Source organism: Artemia sp. Qi Xiang Cuo, chromosome 16 (genome assembly GCF_049724085.1).
Source record: "Artemia sp. Qi Xiang Cuo chromosome 16, ASM4972408v1, whole genome shotgun sequence".
Classification (NCBI taxonomy): domain Eukaryota; kingdom Metazoa; phylum Arthropoda; class Branchiopoda; order Anostraca; family Artemiidae; genus Artemia; species Artemia sp. Qi Xiang Cuo.
The window spans coordinates 45,995,512-46,015,809 of NC_142809.1; the positions used below are offsets into that span (position 1 = coordinate 45,995,512).

Consider the following 20,298-nt stretch of genomic DNA (forward strand, 5'->3'; position numbering starts at 1 on the left):
GTTCATAAATTGCAGACCTTCCCCTGGGAACTGTGGGGATTAAGTCATCCTAAAAGATATATTTATTAAATTTTCGACTATGCTGAACAAAATGGCTATCTCAAAATTTTAATTGGGTGACTTTGAGAAAGAAATGAGCGTGGGAGGGGGCCTAGTTGCCCTTTTTTTTGGAGGGCACGCATCGTGATCTTTCTTCGAGCAAAAGATGCAAATTTCCACCTTTTTGCAGATAGGAGCGTGAAACTTCTTTATTAGGGCTCTCTGATAAGCTGAATGTGATGGTGTAATTTTCGTTAAAGTTCATTAAAAATGCAAAATTCCACATTTTTGCAGATAGGAGTTTGAAGCTTCTCTAATAATGTTCGTTGATAAGCTGAATCTGATGGTGTGAATTTCGTTAAAGTTAATTAAAAAAATTGCAATTAAAACAAAATTTTATCGTTTAAAAAAATTGAGTTTTGAGAAAGTCAAACTTTAGCGTAAAGAGCGAGGCGTTGAGGAGGGGACAGCCCCTTTCATATACGTAATAATTTCTGTTCGTTTTAAGTTCTAATGTTGCTTCTTACTTTCAGTTAAAAAAAACTTGTTTTTTTTATTTCATTTGTGAAGGTTTTTTAATTAATGCAGGTTTTGATTTTGGCTCACCGTGCCTGAATAATTAAAACAAAATTTGTATATTAATTTTACTTTTATTTGGTTAAATGACTTTCTCGAAACTTGTTGAATTTTATTTACGAACGTTTTTATTAGTAATAAATATACGTAACTTACGAATTAACTTACTTAACGAACTTCTATATTCGTATTTTTTTATAAGTACATTAGGAGGTTTAGCCCCTCGTCAATACCTTGCTCTTTAAGCTAAAGTTCGAATTTTGTTCCAATTCTTTAAAAATGACCCCTTAATCACAAAGGCCGTTAATTAGAATGAATAGCTCTTATGAAAGTACTAAAAAATCTTTGGCTTAAAGAGCGAGGCATTGACTAGAAGGTGAACCCAATCATATAGCTAATATTTTTTTGTTAGTTTTAAATTTTGATGTTGCTCCTTACTTTCAGTTGAAAAACTTGTTTTTTTATATTTAATTTCTGATTAAAAAAAAAAAATAATGATGGGAAATCCGGCGCCCCTTCATCGCAATGTCCCTTCTCCCATGAAAACTTCCTTCATGAAAAGATCCTCCCATATAACCCCCGACCCAACCCCACCCCCCACTACCAGAAAAAATTCTCCCTGAAAACTTCTGTATACTTCTGTATACTCCAATAACCAATAGTATATGTTAACATTGGGTTAAGTTAATAACTTTCATCCCTCCCCCTGGGGGCTTCGAGGGATTAAGTCATCCTAAAATACATAGTTATAATATTTTCGACCATGTTGAATAAAATGGCTATCTCAAAACTTTGTTAGGGTGAATTTGGGAAAAAAATGAGCGTGGGAGGGGGCCTAGTTGCCCTCCATTTTTTTGGTCACTTAAAAAGGGCACTAGAACTTTTAATTTCAGTTCCAATGAGCCTTCCCGCGATATTCTAGGACCACTGGGTCGATACAATCACCCCAGGGGAAAAGAAAAAAAAACAAAAAAACCAATAAACACGCATCCGTGATCTTTCTTCTGGCAAAAAATGGAAAATTCCACATTTTTGTAGATAGGAGCTTGAAATCTCTACAGTAGGGTTCTCTGATACGCTGAATATGATGGTGTGATTTTCATTAAGGATCTATAAGTTTTAGGGGGTCTTTCCCTTTTTTTTCAAAAATCAGCCAAATTTTCTCAGGCGTGTAACTTTTGATAAGTAAGATTAAACTTGATGAAACTTATATATTTGAAATCAGAATTAAAATCTGATTCTTTTGATGTATCTATTGATATCAAAATTCCGTTTTTTAGAGTTTCAGTTACCATTGAGCCGGGTCGCTCCTTACTTACCACGAACTGTTTGATTTTTATAATTTTTGTCATTCTATAGCCTGCTGTGGCTTAATAATGAAATGAGAGGTTTTCTATATATTACGAGAGTAATTTCTCTACCCCTGGGTAGGGTAGGACGTTTCTCAGGGTTAATTATCTCAGCTTGGGATTGGATGGTCCGAAATATGGAATTAATATGCCCGGAGAGAGGAAAAATAATTTCTTAGACCGCGCTTTCTTTCCATTTACAAATTCAAACAAACAAAAATATAGAAGAACGTGTGTAGTATTTTAAGCAATACAATGGACAAGAAAAAAATTTCGTCATAAGAAAAATTTGAGTCTTTTGGTTTCACATCCAGGGGCCTTTATCAACGGGGGAAAAAGTTAGATAAACAAAAATTAGTGAAATCAAGACATGTAACTTAATAAAGCAAACATAGAAAATAAAGTAAAGATAAACAAAAAATAAAGTAAAAACACAAACACTATACAAAAGAGATAGGCAAGATGAAAAATCAACTTTGAAAAAACAGACAATAATGTAGCAATACAAGACGACAAACCAGGTTGTCTTTTGTATATTATTGTCAAACCGTTCGTGGTAACGAATTATATGCAAGGAGCGACTCGGCATAATAGTTACTGAAAATCTAAAAGATGGAATTTTGACATCAATAGTTGCATCAAAAGTATTAACTTTTTATGCTGATTCAAAATACATGAGATTCATTAAGTTTAATGTTACCTGTCAAAAGCTACCAGCCTGAGAAAGTTTACATGACTTTAAAACAAATATGGTAACTTATGAAAATTGCACCACCAGATTCAGCGCTTCAGAGAACCCCATTGTAAAAATTTCAACCTCCCGTATGAAGAAATGTGGAATTTGGATTTTTTTTTTTTTTGCCAGAATAAAGGTCACGGATGCGTGTTTAATGTTTTTTTTCCCATGGGTGATCGTATCGAATCAATGGTACAAGAATACCGAGAAAGGGGTAATCCAAATGGAGATTACAAGTTTCTGGGCCATAGCGACCAAAAAGATTGGTGGGTAACTAGCCCCCAAACTAAGCTCCCTTTTCCCCAGAGTTGTCTAATCAAAATTTTTAAATAATCATTTTGTTTAGCATAGTTGAAGGGTCCAATAGCTACGCCTTCGGGGATGACATGCCCTTATCAGCCCCTGAGGAGAGGGCTGCTAGTTAGCAAATTTACTCATTGTTTACGTATAGCATTTATTATTCGTAAGTATATAGACATTTTACAGGCTGAGGGGGATTTTATGCTGAGGGGGATATTCCACGAGGAAAATTTTATGTGGAGAGGGAGGTTTCCAGGGATGAGCGTCCCAGGGATAAATTTACACTGGGGGAACTTGCCTTATTTGCCTGAATCCACATAGGCTACGGTATTCTTTTTATTTGTCTTACGTTCTTCTGGCTGACTCAATTTTAAATGTGAAGATGTTCCGGGAGCAAGGTATTGTCCGAGAGGACATTTCCATTGGGGTTAGATGTGTATGGATGATATTTCCGTGGGAAGGTATTTTTTGCCGAAGAAATTACCCATGGGCAAATTCTCCGTGGGAGAAGTTCTCCATGGGGGAATTTTTGCCGGAGCAACTTTCCACAAGGAGAAGGGGAGGGGTAGGAAAGAACTTTCCACGAAAGGGGAGGAGTCATTTCCAGCATAATTTGAAGAACGATCAAAATTGGAAGTCTTTCAAATGATACTATGCTAAGGACAATTTTTCAGGCGGAATCATCGAAAAGAAATTTTTCAGGGGAAATTTTCAGGAAAGATGGAATTGTCCGTCGGGAATTTTCGGGGGGGGATTTTATATGGTAGTAAATATCCATGGCGGCTTGTTACGTTAGGGGAGGAAATATTCCATGGAGAGGGAGCAAAATTGCCTGGTATTATTTTAAAAACAACCAGAAAATAAATTTTTAAAATAATTTTTTTCAACTGAACGTAAAGAGCAACATTAAAAATTAGAACGAACAGAAATGATTCCATATATGAGAGAGGTTTCCCTCTGTTCAATACTTAGCTCTGTACACAAAAGTTTGTTTTTTGTCCAAATTCTTTAAGAACCGCCTATTAAACACAAAAGATTAATTAGAATAAGAGTTTTAATTAGAATACAACTCTAATTAATTAGACTAATTAGAATAAAACATTTAATTAGAATAAGACTTTTTTTTAAGTACTAAAAAAATTACGCAAAGAGCGAGGTATTGAGTAGGGCAAACTCTTTCATGTATGGAATCACTTCTGTTCGTTTTAAGTTTTGGACATATACTTCTACAATAGTATACAATGGACATCCTCGTCTTGTCTCTTGTATTGTTCCGTTGTGGGGTTACATGTAAATATGAGTTTTATTTTCGTGATTTTGTTTTTTATAGTTTTTGAGTGTTTGTTTCATGTTTCTTTTTAAGTCAATGTTTTTTTGGTTTGATTATTTTACCTACAGATAATAGCCTGCGGACGTGAAGCCGAAATATTTAGATTCTTTTACTATTGAAAATTGTTTCAAAATCTTGTATAAAACATTTGTTTAAATTTGTAGAGAGGGAATATCACGGTATTTGAATTCTCACGCTGATATTTGGCCTGGTAGTTCCATGTCAAAGGTACGTGCCTATAAAAGTAGTTTATAGCCTAGTTCTCTTGGATTTCCCAATAAACCCTGGTTACGTTTACGGGTACCCTAGCAAACTGTAAGGTGATATCGATGATGAATGTTTAAATTTAACTTTCTTTAGCTCCTTAGTGCTCCTCTCATGATCCTGGGAGGGACATGGGAGAATCCTCTCATGGTCCTGGGAGGATCTTACAATAGATCCTGAATCTGGATAAAGTTTATTCTGGGTCTGGAAACAATTTAAAAATAGGTTTGGCATAGTTTTTAAGTAGTGTTTGAACAGTGTAGTGTTCTTTTCTTTTAAAGATTAAGGGACCAAATGCCTATTTTTTGTCTGTTTTGTATTTTTGGGTAGTCTGTTTATCATATGATCTCCGAGAACAACGACGTGAAGGCATTGAATAACAATTTTGTTCAGTTGACAATTGGTCAAGAAAGTAAAATGCACATACTGTATCAACAGTTGTGTCAATTCATCAAAATTATGATGGTTAATATCCCTCTCCCTAGTTATCACAACTAGATGTGAATATCACCATTAGTGATACTCTCTTACTTACCTGTACGTAGTCGTGAAAACAGGCATCTTGTGGAAGTGGTAATACAAAAGACTCCACGTCGAAATGGGAAAAGGTAAGGTTAACCTTATTTCCAATTGGTGCAACTATATTCCAAGTGCAGTTCTTTCCATGAGGGTAAGGATAAGGGAAGCCAGGACTTTCAACTACTCCAGCGATACCATTTAGTTCTACGTTGCAGTCTAAAAATACAAAACCATATTAATTTGTTTAAATAGGGGAATCGATTTTTAAACGTGAAATATACGTAAATAGTGAAATAAATAACCATACTTTATAAGTAATTAATGTTACAATTAATGAGAACAATTCAGGTGATATATATACATATATATATATATTTGAAATATATCAGTAAGATTACTTAAAGAAAAGATTACCTGGTAAAGACCACTAGATGATGTCCTTCGATAATTCCTCAAACTCTTTTAATATTAATTTCTAAACCTGTTTTTGCACCCTGAAATCTCAAAACCTCGAAAAATGTAGTAATTTCACAGCCATTTTTATCTAGGATACTGATATCATCTTCCTAATCCAAGTTTAGGACACTTTACCTTCCGTTTCGACACTTTGATGGCCTCTGCCGTGTTTTTAGGCCAAAGTCCATTACAAAAGTCCATAATATCAGAAATACGACACAGTCTCACTTAACTCCTGAATTCAGACAGGCTCACTTCGGTTCACAATAAACTTGAAAACCGTTATTTTTTAATAATTCTTTTCCAGTCATTTTAAAACAAAAGTGTTTAGATTTTCGTCATAGTTACAACGTTGAACATTTTTCAACCGAAAAGACTGAACGTTAACAATCTTTTGACTCCTGAATACATCTAAGCCTTTAAAGGTAAGCCAAACTTTCTAAAGATTTTTGGGGCATTATGTTTTTAGCTTAGTATTTGCTGATTTTTCACTTGCATTATTGATTTTTTTTTTTTATTTTGCACCAGCTACTACCAAAAGCTCGATAGCTGTGTTTGGAGGTCTTTTTAATTAAAAATTGAATTTAAGACTTCCTAAATTTTTAAGATATACATGTTTGTTGAAGTCACCATTTATCCAATTCAATTAATCAGATTTTATTTTTAGTGCCAATGGTGCTTCAAAGTACTAAAGACACCAAAAATGCAATCTAATTCTTTTAATTGTTTAAGTTAAAATTGACATAGCTTTATAGGTCTTAAAACATTAAGAAAAACAGGACAATCTATTTTCAATGAAGATATACAATTTTTAATTTAATTTCTTACACTCTCGTGCGTCAAGTTTAAAAATAAAGAGGGTGCATGAAAAATAAGCAGAAAATTACCTAAAACATTAATTGGCAGTAAACTGGGTTAAAACCAAGTGATTAAATGAATAAAATTACGTAAAAATAAAGAATAGTCCTAACATCTTGTTAATAAATAGAGGAAGTGCACATATAACGAAGTAGATAAAAATCTAAGCTGTGCATTAAATTATTATTGTTAAAATTATCTGAAGATTCAAATTATTAAATTCATTACAAATATTAAATTCATTATTCCGCTTCAAAAACTAAAGAAAAGAAATACCGACATGACACATTCAAGTGTAACAAACGACTTATACTGGAATATTACTAAAAATTATTATTAAAAATATTATTAAAAATCCAGCGGTTCCCAATGTTGACTGGGGCCCTATCTGTTTGTCTTGATGCATGATAAGCAATTAGACTAGCCCATGTAAGATAAACACAAAATATTGTTTAACGAAAAACTCAAGACATGTCTTCTTTAGATTATTTGCAGGTTTCTGCAACATTTTTGAATTTTTTGAGGACAAAAACTGATATCGAATTTACCAAATTAGTTTCTGCATAAGTTTTCAGGGTTTGACATTGAAACACTGTTAAATGCTGCGCAGGAGTCCTTGATATTTGAATAATCAGGAAATCAGGTATGAACATACCTCAGATAGAGCCAGGTGGCAAAAAAAGTTTTACTTTTGATGTCTTTGGTATTTTAATAATCAGGAAGTCAGGTATGAACATACCTCAGATAGAGCCAGGTGATAGAAAACGTTTTACTTTTGATGTTTTTGGTATTTGAGTACTAATAATACAATTTTGGAACTAGAATAAATTTTGCAGAAAATTTTCGCTTACTGGTGTCAAATCTGGCCATGAATCCTCTACCAGCGAAAACAGATCCTGCTGAAACATATTTGACAAACAAGCTTTTTCCAGAGCCAACAATTGGTTCAATTGGTGGTCTTGTGCCACAATATTTTCCTATCCGCTTGGAGCGAGAATGGGCACCATCATATACCTGTAAAATAAATATTATTAAAAAAAAAAAAAATCATTTTTCAAACAAATTCAAAGTGAATTTTTTTTTAGGATATTTAAAAATAAGTGTTTAAAAAGAAAACATTCACTCTCAAATTAATTAAAATACCTAAAATTTTAAATTATTTTTTTTTGTTGCTTGTATTAAGTAGTTTACAACTATCTTTTTCCATATATATATATATATATATATATATATATATATATATATATATATATATATATATATATATATATATATATATATATATATATATATATATATATATATATATATATATATATATATATATATATATATATATATATATATATATATATATATATATATATATATATATATATATATATATATATATATATATATATATATATATATATATATATATATATATATATATATATATATATATATATATATATATATATATATACTTGCATATGATAAATAAGAATATTTTTTCTATTTAGTTTACTAAATTTATTGTCGAAGCATCAGTTAAATGGCATTCGTGTCTTTGCAACAAGAATTTATCATATTTAATGTCCAATAAAATATATAATTCACATCTGCCCATTGGCCTAGCTAGAGAAACTTCTTAAAGAGTTCAGATTCTGCCACTTGGCGTACATCTCTGGATGTCACCTGTGCCACATTGTTCCACCACGCTTGGCACTGTTTCAGCCATCCTTGGGACGTGCCACCTGGTGTCCTTGATTTCTGAAAGGGGGTGCTCCTCCGACAATTCTGAGATTACAAACCGTCAAAAAAGCCGTGCGTAAAACATCCCAGTGTCTAAGATGGTACCTGCGAGCATTTCAGTTACCTGCGCAATAGTGAAATGTTTCTCCAAACATGATACGCATTTCATAGCATGTAATTAGGCAAGTTGACGGACCATCAGAGCGATAAGTCAGCAGGAGTATATACGTCAGGGCCATAGTTTTAGCTGCTACTTGGTTTTCCATCGGAAAACATTTATCATTGCACATGCGCGAAGGTGCGGTTATGAAGCTCGTGTGGTTTCAGATGTGTATCAGAAATTTTCAATGGAGTGTATAGAATTTTTCGCTAGTGTATATTACCTCTACTGTGGTTACCTGCGAGGATTCATGCAGAGGGGTTTGTCTTACCGAGTTATATTAATCTGTATAAACAACGCCCCGTGCCAAAGTTAAACAGAGACGCTATACCGTACGCAATTAAAAGGACCAGGTGCATTAAAAGGATTAAGAAAAGCTGTTTTTTCTGGAGAAGCTGCATTTGACAAAAGCAGGCCTTAGAAAATGGGCCTTTGCGTGTAAGTTTCTAACACCTAAACACCATTATTGGTGTTTACTCTCCGCGTAAAATTGACAAAAAAAAAAAAAATTAGGAGGGTTTATTTAGCTGGCTTCATTTGGTGCACTATTTTTACGCTTTTCTTAGCTTTGTTTAAGTTAAAGGTTATATCGCCTAACAGCTATTTCACACCAGGGCTGTCTCCAAGGATGAGGGTAAGGGGTTTGACCCCCCCCCCCCCCGAAAATTTGTCCGACTCGTAATAACGCAATTTAAAACACATAAAAACACATATATGATGGGTCAGAAAAATACCCCCCCCCATGAAAAAATCCTGGATATGGCCTTGGTTTCATCCCCTCTTCCTTTACAAATACGGAGATGAAATTTTGCATTGGAATTGCAGCAATTTCTGATTATATCTTCGTTTGTCATTTGTCATCAATTAACATTAGTCGAATAATCGGTTAATTTTACGCTAATCCCTCGTTTAAGACTAACGGTACGGTTGTTGTTTCTTTTAGAGTGGAAAAAGGCGTGATTTCATGGAACAAGGAACTAACCAGAAAGGTAGGGTTAGTCTCGCAATGACCTTGAATATTTATAAAGTATATGGAAAATGTTTCCAAGTATGAAGGGCATAGTAAAGCAGACAAAGCAAATTTAGCAATAATAAATTAAGTTACCTCTACCAAGGGAACCAGATAACTACTAATAATAGTTTTGGGACCATTCACATCCTCTTTAACTTGTAATAAATCCAACAAAAGCATTTTGAAAATGATATAAGAGCTTACATCAAAAAAATTTGGCAGTCACCTGTCACCAAGAGCTCCGGAACCACCCATAGCTTATGAATTCAATATACAATTGAAAAGATTAATTTATTTCAACAAAGTGGAACACACAACTATCAATATGAGCTTGGGAATCACTCACAATGTCCATAGCTTATAATAATTCAAGCCAAAGAATATAGAAAAAATGAAGTAATTTACCGCAACTAAGTCAACCAGAGAGCTACCACTAATAATTTTGGGACAATTCATATCCCCTTTAACTTGTAATAAATCCAACAAAAGCATTTTGAAAATAATATATTAGCTTACATCAACAAAATTCGGCAGTCATCTGTCACAGAGAGCTTCGGAGTCGCCAATAGCTTATAAATTCAATAAGCAATTAAAAAAAAAATTACATTACCTCAACAAAGTCGAGCAGACAACTGTTACTAAGAGCTTGGGAATCACCCATATCTAGATCTGAAAATGAGAGCTGAGCTTTGGATCCAGCAGATATTGTAATTGTCCACATACATGTTACACCATACCTGGGAGGCTGAGGATAGTTTGGTGATGCTATGGAACCTGATGGACTTGTAATCTTCCCTCCACAGCCTGCAATGTAAGTACAGTCGTTAAAAAGGCTATATACATGCGGCCGTATATATATATATATATATATATATATATATATATATATATATATATATATATATATATATATATATATATATATATTTATATATATATATATATATGTATATATACATAAAATTAAGATAAAAACAAGCTCAAACAAGAAAAAAATGTTGCTGCCAATTCTAACGTCAATTCTTGCCATATCAATCTATGACATATATGTGCTACTAAGCGAAGAATAGCGATTCCGTATCTTTAAATATCAAAGTTTTGTATGTAAAATCTGCGTCAAACATCAGCTCTTAAAAATTACTAAAAAATTAGAGTACAAGGTTAGCATAAGAAATAAGGGCGTGTGCTAGATTAACGATCAATGTTTTTTTGGCTAGTTTCTCACTCTTAGCTGTTGACTCAGTTTTGTAGCTGTAGTTAGATTTTTAGGACTCCACAAATTAGTATTTGCTATCAAATTATGAGTCGTTAAGATCTTAAGGGAAAACCAGCCACTGGATGGTTCTTGAATAAAATATTGTACTTCACCAGCCACTGGGTGGTTTTCGATTGCGATACTATGCTTCACTAGCCACTGAATGGTTCTTGAATAGAACATTGTACTTTTCTTAGTAAAAATTTCATTTTTTTTCTTCTACGTCTTGACACATACCACGGCCACTTTTAAAGGGATTTCTTGGATTCAAGAGCTTGTTCAAAGTTCGGAGAAGAGCAACTCACTGGGCAGCTACTTTCACTTCACTTCAGATTCACTGATTCACTTCAGATTCACTGATTCACTTCAGATTCAGATTCACTTCGGATTCACTTGAGATTCATAGGCTCAGATTCACTTCAATACATATTCAACGTCAATATATATTCCTTGCGACATTTAAAATAAGACTAAAACTGGCATTCACTGCAAAGCATGTCCCTCCTTATCCCACAATAAAAATCAAATTAATTAATTTGCATACATTTTAATTCAGAAACGAAGGAAAAATTTATTATTTGAATATTACTAGAGTTTATTCTGTCGATGAATCACCAGGATCTAACATAGGAAATCTGCCATCAGCGAGACTTGAACCATTGGCCTCTTTTTACTAGTCGGGCAGCTCCAACTGCCGATTTACGCTAGTCTACCGACCAAGCCTTCTTGAAAAATGACATTTCAACGTAAAAATGCCTTGCATAACAACATGAAGCAAATTCAATAAACAAGAAATGTATTCTCGGCTTCAAGAGTTAGTTCTTGACCAAGCTTCTGAATCCAAAATCACTCCATATAATTCAAGTTCGATGTATCTATCGTCAATACATGTATCGTCATGTGACAAATGTATAAACACATATATCGATGTATCGTCATCGATATATCGATGTATCTATCGTCAACACAGCTACGCACTCTCTTCCTCCATTTCCATCTTTAAAAATTCACTCTCGACCCCCCTCCCATGTAGTAATTTTGTTGATTCCGTGCAACTAAAAATTTTAAAAACAGATTTGATAGAAGTTTGGAAACTCCAAAAATAAAAAACTTAATATAAGTTAACATGTCTATAAATTGTAACAACATAGATCTTGTACAAAACATGTACTTGAAGTCAATCAATTACTGGGATTTTAAATAGTTGCAAACAACAACAGACACTACCAACTTTAATTTCGGTTTTAATATTTTTTATGAATCCCTACAATATTGCTAGTGTATAGAATCCATTTTTCAATTTTTGGAAATATTTTCTTGAGGCAAAATTATTAATAAAATATCAAATCACTTTTTAAACCTTTGCTAGGAAAAAAGTTTCTGTTTATTTTCATGGATTATTCTTATTTCTTATTAAATAAAAGAACAAAAAAAACAATTTATTTCAATTGAAATTTAGGAGTAAAGTTAAACTTAAGCGAATAGAAATTATTACGTGTATGAAGGGTTTGCACCCTCCTCAATACCTCCCTCTTCGCGATAAAGTTATTTTTAGTACTTTTAAAAAGTCTTCTTATTGTTCTACTTAGACGACCTTTGTGATTCAGGAGTGTTTCTTAAGGAATTGGGATGAAATTCAAAAACTAGCATAAAGAGTGAGGTATTGAGGAGGAGCAGTCCCCCCCGTATGCGTAATAATTTCTATTCCTTTTAAGTTTTAATGTTGCTCCCTACTTTCAATTAAAAAAACTTATTTTTTAATTTAATTTGTGAATAATTTCGCTATTTTAAATAATGCCGGGAAATCCGGCTCCACCTCCACAGAAAAAAAAACCCTCCCCCGAAAAGATCCTCTAAACAATTCAATCCCAGAGACAATGTACCCTGGACAATTACCCTTAACATCTCAAAACAAAAAATATAGTCGGCAAAGAGAAAGTACGACAAATAAAAAACAATTCTGTTTAGGAAATGTGGCACATTCCCCCAGTAGTGTAAGATTATCCCCTGAAAAGTTCACCACTCGGAAATTTTCCTCCTAATAGAAAATTCTCCCAGCGGAAAATTCCTCCCAGCAGAATATTGCCCCCCTCGAAAAATATATGCATACTTCCCAATAACAAATACTATATGTAAACAATGGACAAATTTTAAAACTTAAAGGCTGTTCCCAAGGGGCTGCGGAGGTCATGTCAAGGTATAGTTGTTGAACCTTTCACCTATGCTGAACAAAGCGGCTACCTCAAAATTTGATCGGAGGATTTTGGGGGAAAAGAGACATGAGAGGGCGGATATTTGCCCACCAATCTTTTTGATGACTTAAAAATGACACTAGAGTTTTCAATTTCAGTTCGAATGATCATCTCCCGACATTCTAGGGCTAATGCTTCGATACGACCACTCGTGAAAAAAAAAAACTAAAAACAAACAAACAAATTAACACGCATTCGTGACTTTTCTTCTGGCAAAAATACAAAATTCCACATTTTTGTAGATAGGAGCTTGAAACCTCTACAGTAACGTTCTCTGATACGCTGAATCTAATGATGCTATTTTCATTAAGAATTTTTGAAATAGCTTGAATTTTTAGGTGGCGTTTCTCCCCTTTTGAAAATAAGGCATATTTTCTCAGGTTCGTAGCCATTGATGACCGTAGCTTTTGATATATGTATTGATATCCAAATTCCATAAGTTAGTGTTTCCGTCGTTCTCTATTTATAATTTGTCAGCACGAAATGTTTGAAAACTGCAAAAAAATTAAGAATTTTGTATAAAAAGCATGAAATATCTACCTAACTGCCTTATGGATAAAACTATTCTGCGAATTTTTATTTAAAATCTATTTTGAAAAAAAAAAACTGAAGCAGTCGCATAAGACAATAATTTAATATTTCAGTAAGACCAAGAGCTGATGTTATTGAGTGGTGGTAGCTGGTAACTATGGGCTAGTAACTCACTGGTAACTGTGTCTACGCTTGTGGTAAAACTCACAAATATTTTAAGATTCCATCTTGTAAAAACAGCCTGTTTAGATGGCCTGCCTACGAAAAAAATGGTTTGTCCCCAAGTAGGATACAAAAAGTATACTGGAAAATGTGGTTTGAGTGAGCTATGGAACAACATAGTGACACTTGTGGATAAGATCACAATGACACTCAATAACAGCCCCAATAATGTATCACTTGTACAATTTGGTAAGCACAGATAAAGATTTGTCCTTCAATTGCTGGGACGGATTCTTGGTGCGTCTTATGAGCATAATGGCTTAGAAACTAGCTTAGAAGAGCTAGTCACTAATAGGATGTCGTTGGTTATAGCTTGTGAAAAATAAGACGTTTCAGCCGTTTCCTCGATGTTTTGGCTAGCTCGTCTGTAAAAAAAAAAAAAACAATGGCTGCACCCCATTGTGTTTTTACCAGGGAGAAGATGTAAAGAAAATAAAAAAAAAATAAAAAGAAAAGGTTAAAAAAAACTCTGGGGTCAGAAAACGTTCTCAAAGGACTTCTGTGGGCGTTTGGAATCTGTCTGCAAGACCATCACAGCCATAACACGATTCCTAAATTTAGACTAACTATCTTTGACGATTACAATTATGCTTCTTGGGATTCGGTAATGGAGGTGGATATGGCACAGGCCATTTTTCCGGATGAGATCAAATGCTTGTTTAAAGTCAAAGAACAGTTATTACAAGTTTTGGTCGTGGTCAGATTCCATATATTTTTTTCCAAGATTTGGCACACTGTGATACTTTGATTAATTGGTCAATCTCCCAGGGTGTGAAGGGGCAGGGAACTCACTTGAAATTTTTGGATGACTGAAGATGACACAATTATTACTCAAAGGAGTATAATACGGGTGAAAATTTTGGTCGTCCGGTTAATTTGACTGACAGGATGGCAGTTGGTGCATATTGTCTTTGTAGTAAAACGAATGTGACTTTGCACCACGAAGCCCGGAAGCGTCGTTTTTGCCTGGCAGCAGATACAATCTTGTGGAAAAGATCTACAACTGGTTTACACCGAACGCTCAGTAGTTCTTATAGGATTCTGTCCGGGCTAGTGATCCGGTCTTCAGGGCTCGAATAGTGTCCAGGAAAGCCGAAAAAAGAAGATATGGGTTGGGGTCTGAGCCTGAAACAACAAATGGGCTAGGCACGTCAGGGATAGGGAACGGTAACCAGGATTAAGCTTTTTATTGAAATGCTCGATCCATCTCCATCGCATGCCTTCTGTGCCATATATCTTGAAGGATTTTTTTTCTAGCAGCATGGTTTGTTCTTACCCAACTGTCACCACATTTCATTGCTGAAATGATAGCAATATATTTTATTGTCAAGATTTTGTTAGTATATTTTGCCAAAGAAACCATAATTTCATGTTCAGACATGGAACTTTGGATAATATATTCTATGCCGGAAATTCTGCCGCCTGTTTTGCCACAAATGTTTGGTAATATCAGCAACTTATCCGTAAAGATGAGTAGAAGTGTTCACCACTAGGTCAGCGCTAAGTTCTACTTGGAATAGAGATAAACAAAGGGAAGAAAAGAAAACCTATGGTAAGCTAAATAATAAAAAAGGCAAATTATAAAAAAGAAGATTACCAGTTGCAGTTGCCTCCCAGCTAATGCGGAACCCTTTTTGACTTCTAGAATTATCTGACACAAATCTGATATAGAGCTGATTCCCATGAGAAGGTATAGTTGGCGGAATATTTGTTCCACAATACCGTCCAATTAGAGGAGATGTTGCATATTTGCCATTCCTAAATAAAAAAATTAAAAAATAGATACATATAATACCCTTTTAATTTGCAGATAAACATAGAAAATGTTCAAGAACTTGACGGAGGCAACACTTCGCTTTAAAACGAATTAAATATAAAAAAAACAAGCTTTTTCAACTTAAAGTAAGGAGTGACATTAAAACTTAAAACAAAAGAAACTATTCCGTGTATGAGGGGGCTGCCTCTTCCTAAGTCCCTCATTCTTTACGCATAAGTTTTTTAAGTACTTTAAGGTAGCTTCTTTTTTCAATTAAACTGCTTTTTTTTCAGGAGACGTTCTTAAGTTTTTAGTACTTTAGCACTAAAGTACTAAAAACTTTTTAGTACTTTAAAGTACTAAAGTTTTTTAGTACTTTAAGGAAGCTTCTTTTTCAATTAAATTGCTTTTTTTCAGGAGACGTTCTTAATGAATAAGGACAAAAAGTCAAACTTTAGCGTAATCCCCGCTCAAATACAAAATAAATTCTGATCGTTTTAAATTTAAATGCTTCTCCTTACTTTCAGTTGGAAAAACTTGTTTTGTTTTATTTTCTGACCATTTTTCAAATATTTCCGGGAAATCTGGATCTTCATCCATCGCAAATTTCCTCTTCCCAAGGAAAAAATCCTCCATAAAGAGTCTCTCCTATATAGAATACCCCCCCCCCCCACTGGAGAATTCCCTCGGAAAATTCAATCCTTGCAGATAATCCCCCCCCCAAAAAAAAAAAAAACCTTGTGGACGATTCCATCGAAAAAGTTCTCCTTAGCATGCTTTCATTTCAAAAATACTAATTTCTGATCATTTTTAAAAGCATGCCAAAAATCCCCTTCCCCCAGTGGAAAGTTGATCTGATATAAAATTCCCCCAAGGAAAATTTCTCCCGCAGATAATTTCATTCCCTTCCCTCGAAAAATTGCTCCAGACGATTCCAACCCCGTTGAAAATTTCCACCGGACAATTGCCCCCGAACATCTCCACGGATGTAAAATTGAGTCTGCAAAGAGAAAGTAAGACAAATGAAAAGACTTTTGCATAGGAGTTCTGGAAAATTCCCCTAATGTACAATTCCCCTCGAAAGCTCACCCCTGAAAATTTCCCTCTACGTGAAAAATTCTTCTCTTGGAAAATTTCTCCACCAGCAGAAATTACATCCCTTCCTCCCCCCAAAAATGCTGGTATACATCCCAATAACAAATACTACTTGTAAACTAGAGGATGTGGGGTTTGTTTTCCCGAAAGACATATTTATTGGACCTTTAATATATGTTGAACAAAGTGGTTTTCTCAAAACTTTGACTGAAAGACTTTCAAGAAACAAGGGTCATGGGAGGGGGGCTATTTGTCCTCCAATCTTTTTGGTCTGTTATAAAGGGCACTGGAACCTTCAATTTCAGTTCAAAAGATTCCTCTCCAGATAAGCTGAGATTATTGATTTGATACGAACACCAAAGGGGAAAAAAAAAATTGTGATCTTTCTTCTGACAAAAAAAAAATACAAAATTCCCCATTTTTGCAGACGGGAGCTTGTAACCTCTACTGTAGTGTTCTCTGATAGGCTGAATCTGATGGTGTGGTTTTCATCAAGATTTTTTGACTTTTTGGGGGTGATTCTCGCCTTTTTGGGTAGCACTAAACTTAACGAATCTTAAATATTTAGAATCAGCAGAAAAAGGCAGGTATTTTGATGTATCTATCGAAACCAAAATTTTGCTTTTTAGAGTTTCAGTTGCTATTGAGTTGAGTCACACTAACTTACAGTTTGTTACCACGAACCGTTTGATTTAAGCAAAACTGTTTAAAGTTGACAGCAACTAAAACTATTAAAGGTAAAATAAATTGTTATTATTTATTTTATATAATTAATATTTGAATAATACATTTAATTTTTATATATCACAAAAATACAAAAAAAAATTAAGAGGATCAGTAAAAAATATTTGAATGTAATTTTACTGAAGCTTCTATCAAACGTTCATAGCTCAAAAGCTCATAAAGCCACTGCAGCAGCGCAAGCTTTTTTTTCCCCTCATTGAGCCCTGAGCTTCAGTTATTGCTTTCTTCCTTTGGATTTATACCAATTTATTTAAATCTTTTCATTGAACCTCTTCCTAAGACATTCGAAGACCTCTTACTATTTTTGGTTCTATTGCTCTTTTTTTTCAGGATACAGCCAAAGTACAAATCTACTAAGGTCTTTTGATTTTTGCTTCTTATCATTTGTAATTTATATAGAATTTGTAGAAAATTCGTCAAGTTCGAGAAAATTCGTCAAGTTCTGTAGTTTTATGGCTATTCCAAGAAGGAGACACTATAGTTGCAAAAGTGTGTTGATTCAAGGCATTAAAGAGTGGCCAATTAGGGTAAAAATCGACTTGGGTTGTGCTGGTCTTGACCCGCTAAAATGACCGTAAGTTGGTAATTGGTTCTGATGCCACCTGCCAAGCTTTGTCTTCTCCTTTATTTTTGTAAAGTGCGTGTCAAGAACAAATGCGTCGACATTTTGTGAGTTTCAAACTCATGATATTTTGAGCTTTAATATTGTGACGGAGGTATAGACTTTTCGGGACGTAAAATATGTCTGTGTTTAGGTTTCTGCACCATAGTGCCTTGCAATTATTTGTATTATGTAAGGAAGCCTTATTTTTGTGTAACTGTTAGTTACTCAATTTCAGTAAAAGTTGGAATCCCTTTTCCTCCAATAGATAAGAAGCAAACCGACTGTTTCAAATTAGCCTAAACTTGAAAATGGACAATTACCCTTAACATCTCAAAACGAAAAAATATAGTCGGCAAAGAGAAAGTACGACAAATAAAAGCAAATAAAAACAATTCTGTGTAGGAACTGTGGCACATTCCCCCAGTGTAAGATTATCCCCTGAAAAGTCCACCACTCGGAAATTTTCCTTCTAATAGAAAATTCTCCCATCGAAAAATTCCCCCCAGCAGAACATTGCCCCCCCTCCATCGAAAAATATATGCATACTTCCCAATGACAAATACTATATGTAAACAATGGACAAATTTTATAACTTAAAGACCATTCACAAGGGGATGTGGAGGTTATGTCAAAATATAATTGTTGAACCTTTCACCTATGCTGAACAAAGGGACTCGCTCAAAGTTTGATTGGAGGATTTTGGGGGAAAAGAGGCATGGGAGGGTGGATATTTGCCCACCAATCTTTTTGATGACTTAAAAATGACACTAGAACTTTCAATTTCAGTTCAAATGATCTATCTCCCGATATTCTAGGGCCAATGGTTCGATACGATCACTCGTGGGAAAAAAATAAAAACAAACAAACAAATTAACACGTATTCGTGATTTTTCTTCTGGCAAAAACACAAAATTCCCCATTTTTGTAGATAGGACCTTGAAACCTCTACAGTAGGGTTCGCTGATTCACTGAATCTGATGATGCTATTTTCATTAAGAATCTTTGAAATAGCTTGAATTCTTAGGTGGTGTTTCCCCCCTTTTGAAAATCAGGCAAATTTTCTCAGGCTCGTAGCCATCGATGACCGTAGCTTTTGATATATGTATTCAAATTCCATAAGCTAGTGTTTCCGTCGTTCTCTATTTAAAATTCGTCACCACGAAATGTTTGAAAAATACAAAAAAATAAGTATTTTGTATGAAAAGCATAAAATATATACCTAACCGACCATCACAAATTACCTAGTAGTAAATTTTGAAGTGATATTTCTTTGCTTAAGTATTGAAAAACATTTCTAACCCATAATAAATAGTTGAAGAACCAATCCAGACCAGTTTTGTATAAAACAGACTTGAATATCCTAAAGTGTTACGATATTTCAAGCTTTTAGAATTAAGACTCAAAATACTGGAAATAAACTGCTTTTAAACAGAAAGCTGGGGATTGGCTAAAAGGACGGGACGGAAAGTTACTAAGCGATTAAAAAATAAGTACCAAATTGAATAAACTGTAGGGATCGCATAGAAATCGGGGTTATCTTGGAGAGCAGACTAGAAAGGAACTTTGGTAAGTAACCTTTTTAACTAATTATGGAAAGCACCTGCCTTGCCACAATTTCTTTAAATGTAAATAAAATAACAATATAAAATCTGTTCGTCACTTGATCTAAACCCAAAATATCCTATGTCTGTGTTGAATTAAGTTAACAATTGAATCCTTCGAATTCCCCTTTTAAGCCCAATCTTTAGTCAGAGCGGTATATTTTTCGTCACTTGGTCTAAACCCAAAGTATCATATATCTGTGTTGAATTCAGTATCAATTGAATCCTTCGAATTCCCCTTTTTAGCCCTAACTAGTCAAAGCTGTATCCTTTTTATCACTTGGTCTAAACCCAAAATATACTATGTCTGTGTTGAATTCAGTATCAAATGAATCCTTCGAATTCCCCTTTTTAGCCCTAACTTTTGTCAGAGCTGAATCCTTTTTATCACTTGGTCTAAACCAAAAAATCCTATGTCTGTGTTGAATTACGTTATCAGTTGAATCCTTTGAACCCTTGTTTGGCCCAAATTTTAGTTAGAGCGATATTTTCCCCTTTGGAAACTTGCTCATTTTGATTTATTAGAAGTTTGAGTCTTGCGGATGATTTAAGATATCCCCTTGGATTTATTGATTAAGAGATAAGTGATCTAATCAAGATTCATTAGATCACAGCGAAGGGCGGTGACCATCCTTGTAAATAACTCAAGATTCTTGTTACATTTTACTTCATGTGGTTGTGGGTCTTATAATTTCATCTTTATACTTCCTTTTCTTTAGTTAAGGGTAGGTCTGTCTAAAAACCAACATTATTAACGGATAAATAATTTCAGATTAATTAAATTTAACTACTCAAGTGAGTTGCTCCTAGAAACATAAAATTGGTGGAATAAACTTAGAATAACCTGAAGTTTAATGTAGAAAAACCCACAACAAGGAGTGGAAACTTTGTTAGATGTATGC

At 34.1% G+C, this 20,298-nt stretch overlaps 1 protein-coding gene across 1 annotated transcript in view; it reads right to left on the minus strand.

Moving 5' to 3' along the window:
- Positions 1 to 20,298, minus strand: part of LOC148942958 (cubilin-like) — a 405,682-nt gene that overhangs the window by 191,620 nt on the left and 193,764 nt on the right. The window contains exons 23-26 of the mRNA XM_089102575.1: positions 15,194 to 15,354; positions 9,947 to 10,140; positions 7,279 to 7,441; positions 5,130 to 5,329 (exon numbers count right to left, since the gene is read on the minus strand). Of these exons, the coding sequence (XP_088958701.1) occupies positions 5,130 to 5,329; positions 7,279 to 7,441; positions 9,947 to 10,140; positions 15,194 to 15,354 (718 nt within the window). The remainder of the gene's footprint in view (positions 1 to 5,129; positions 5,330 to 7,278; positions 7,442 to 9,946; positions 10,141 to 15,193; positions 15,355 to 20,298) is intronic.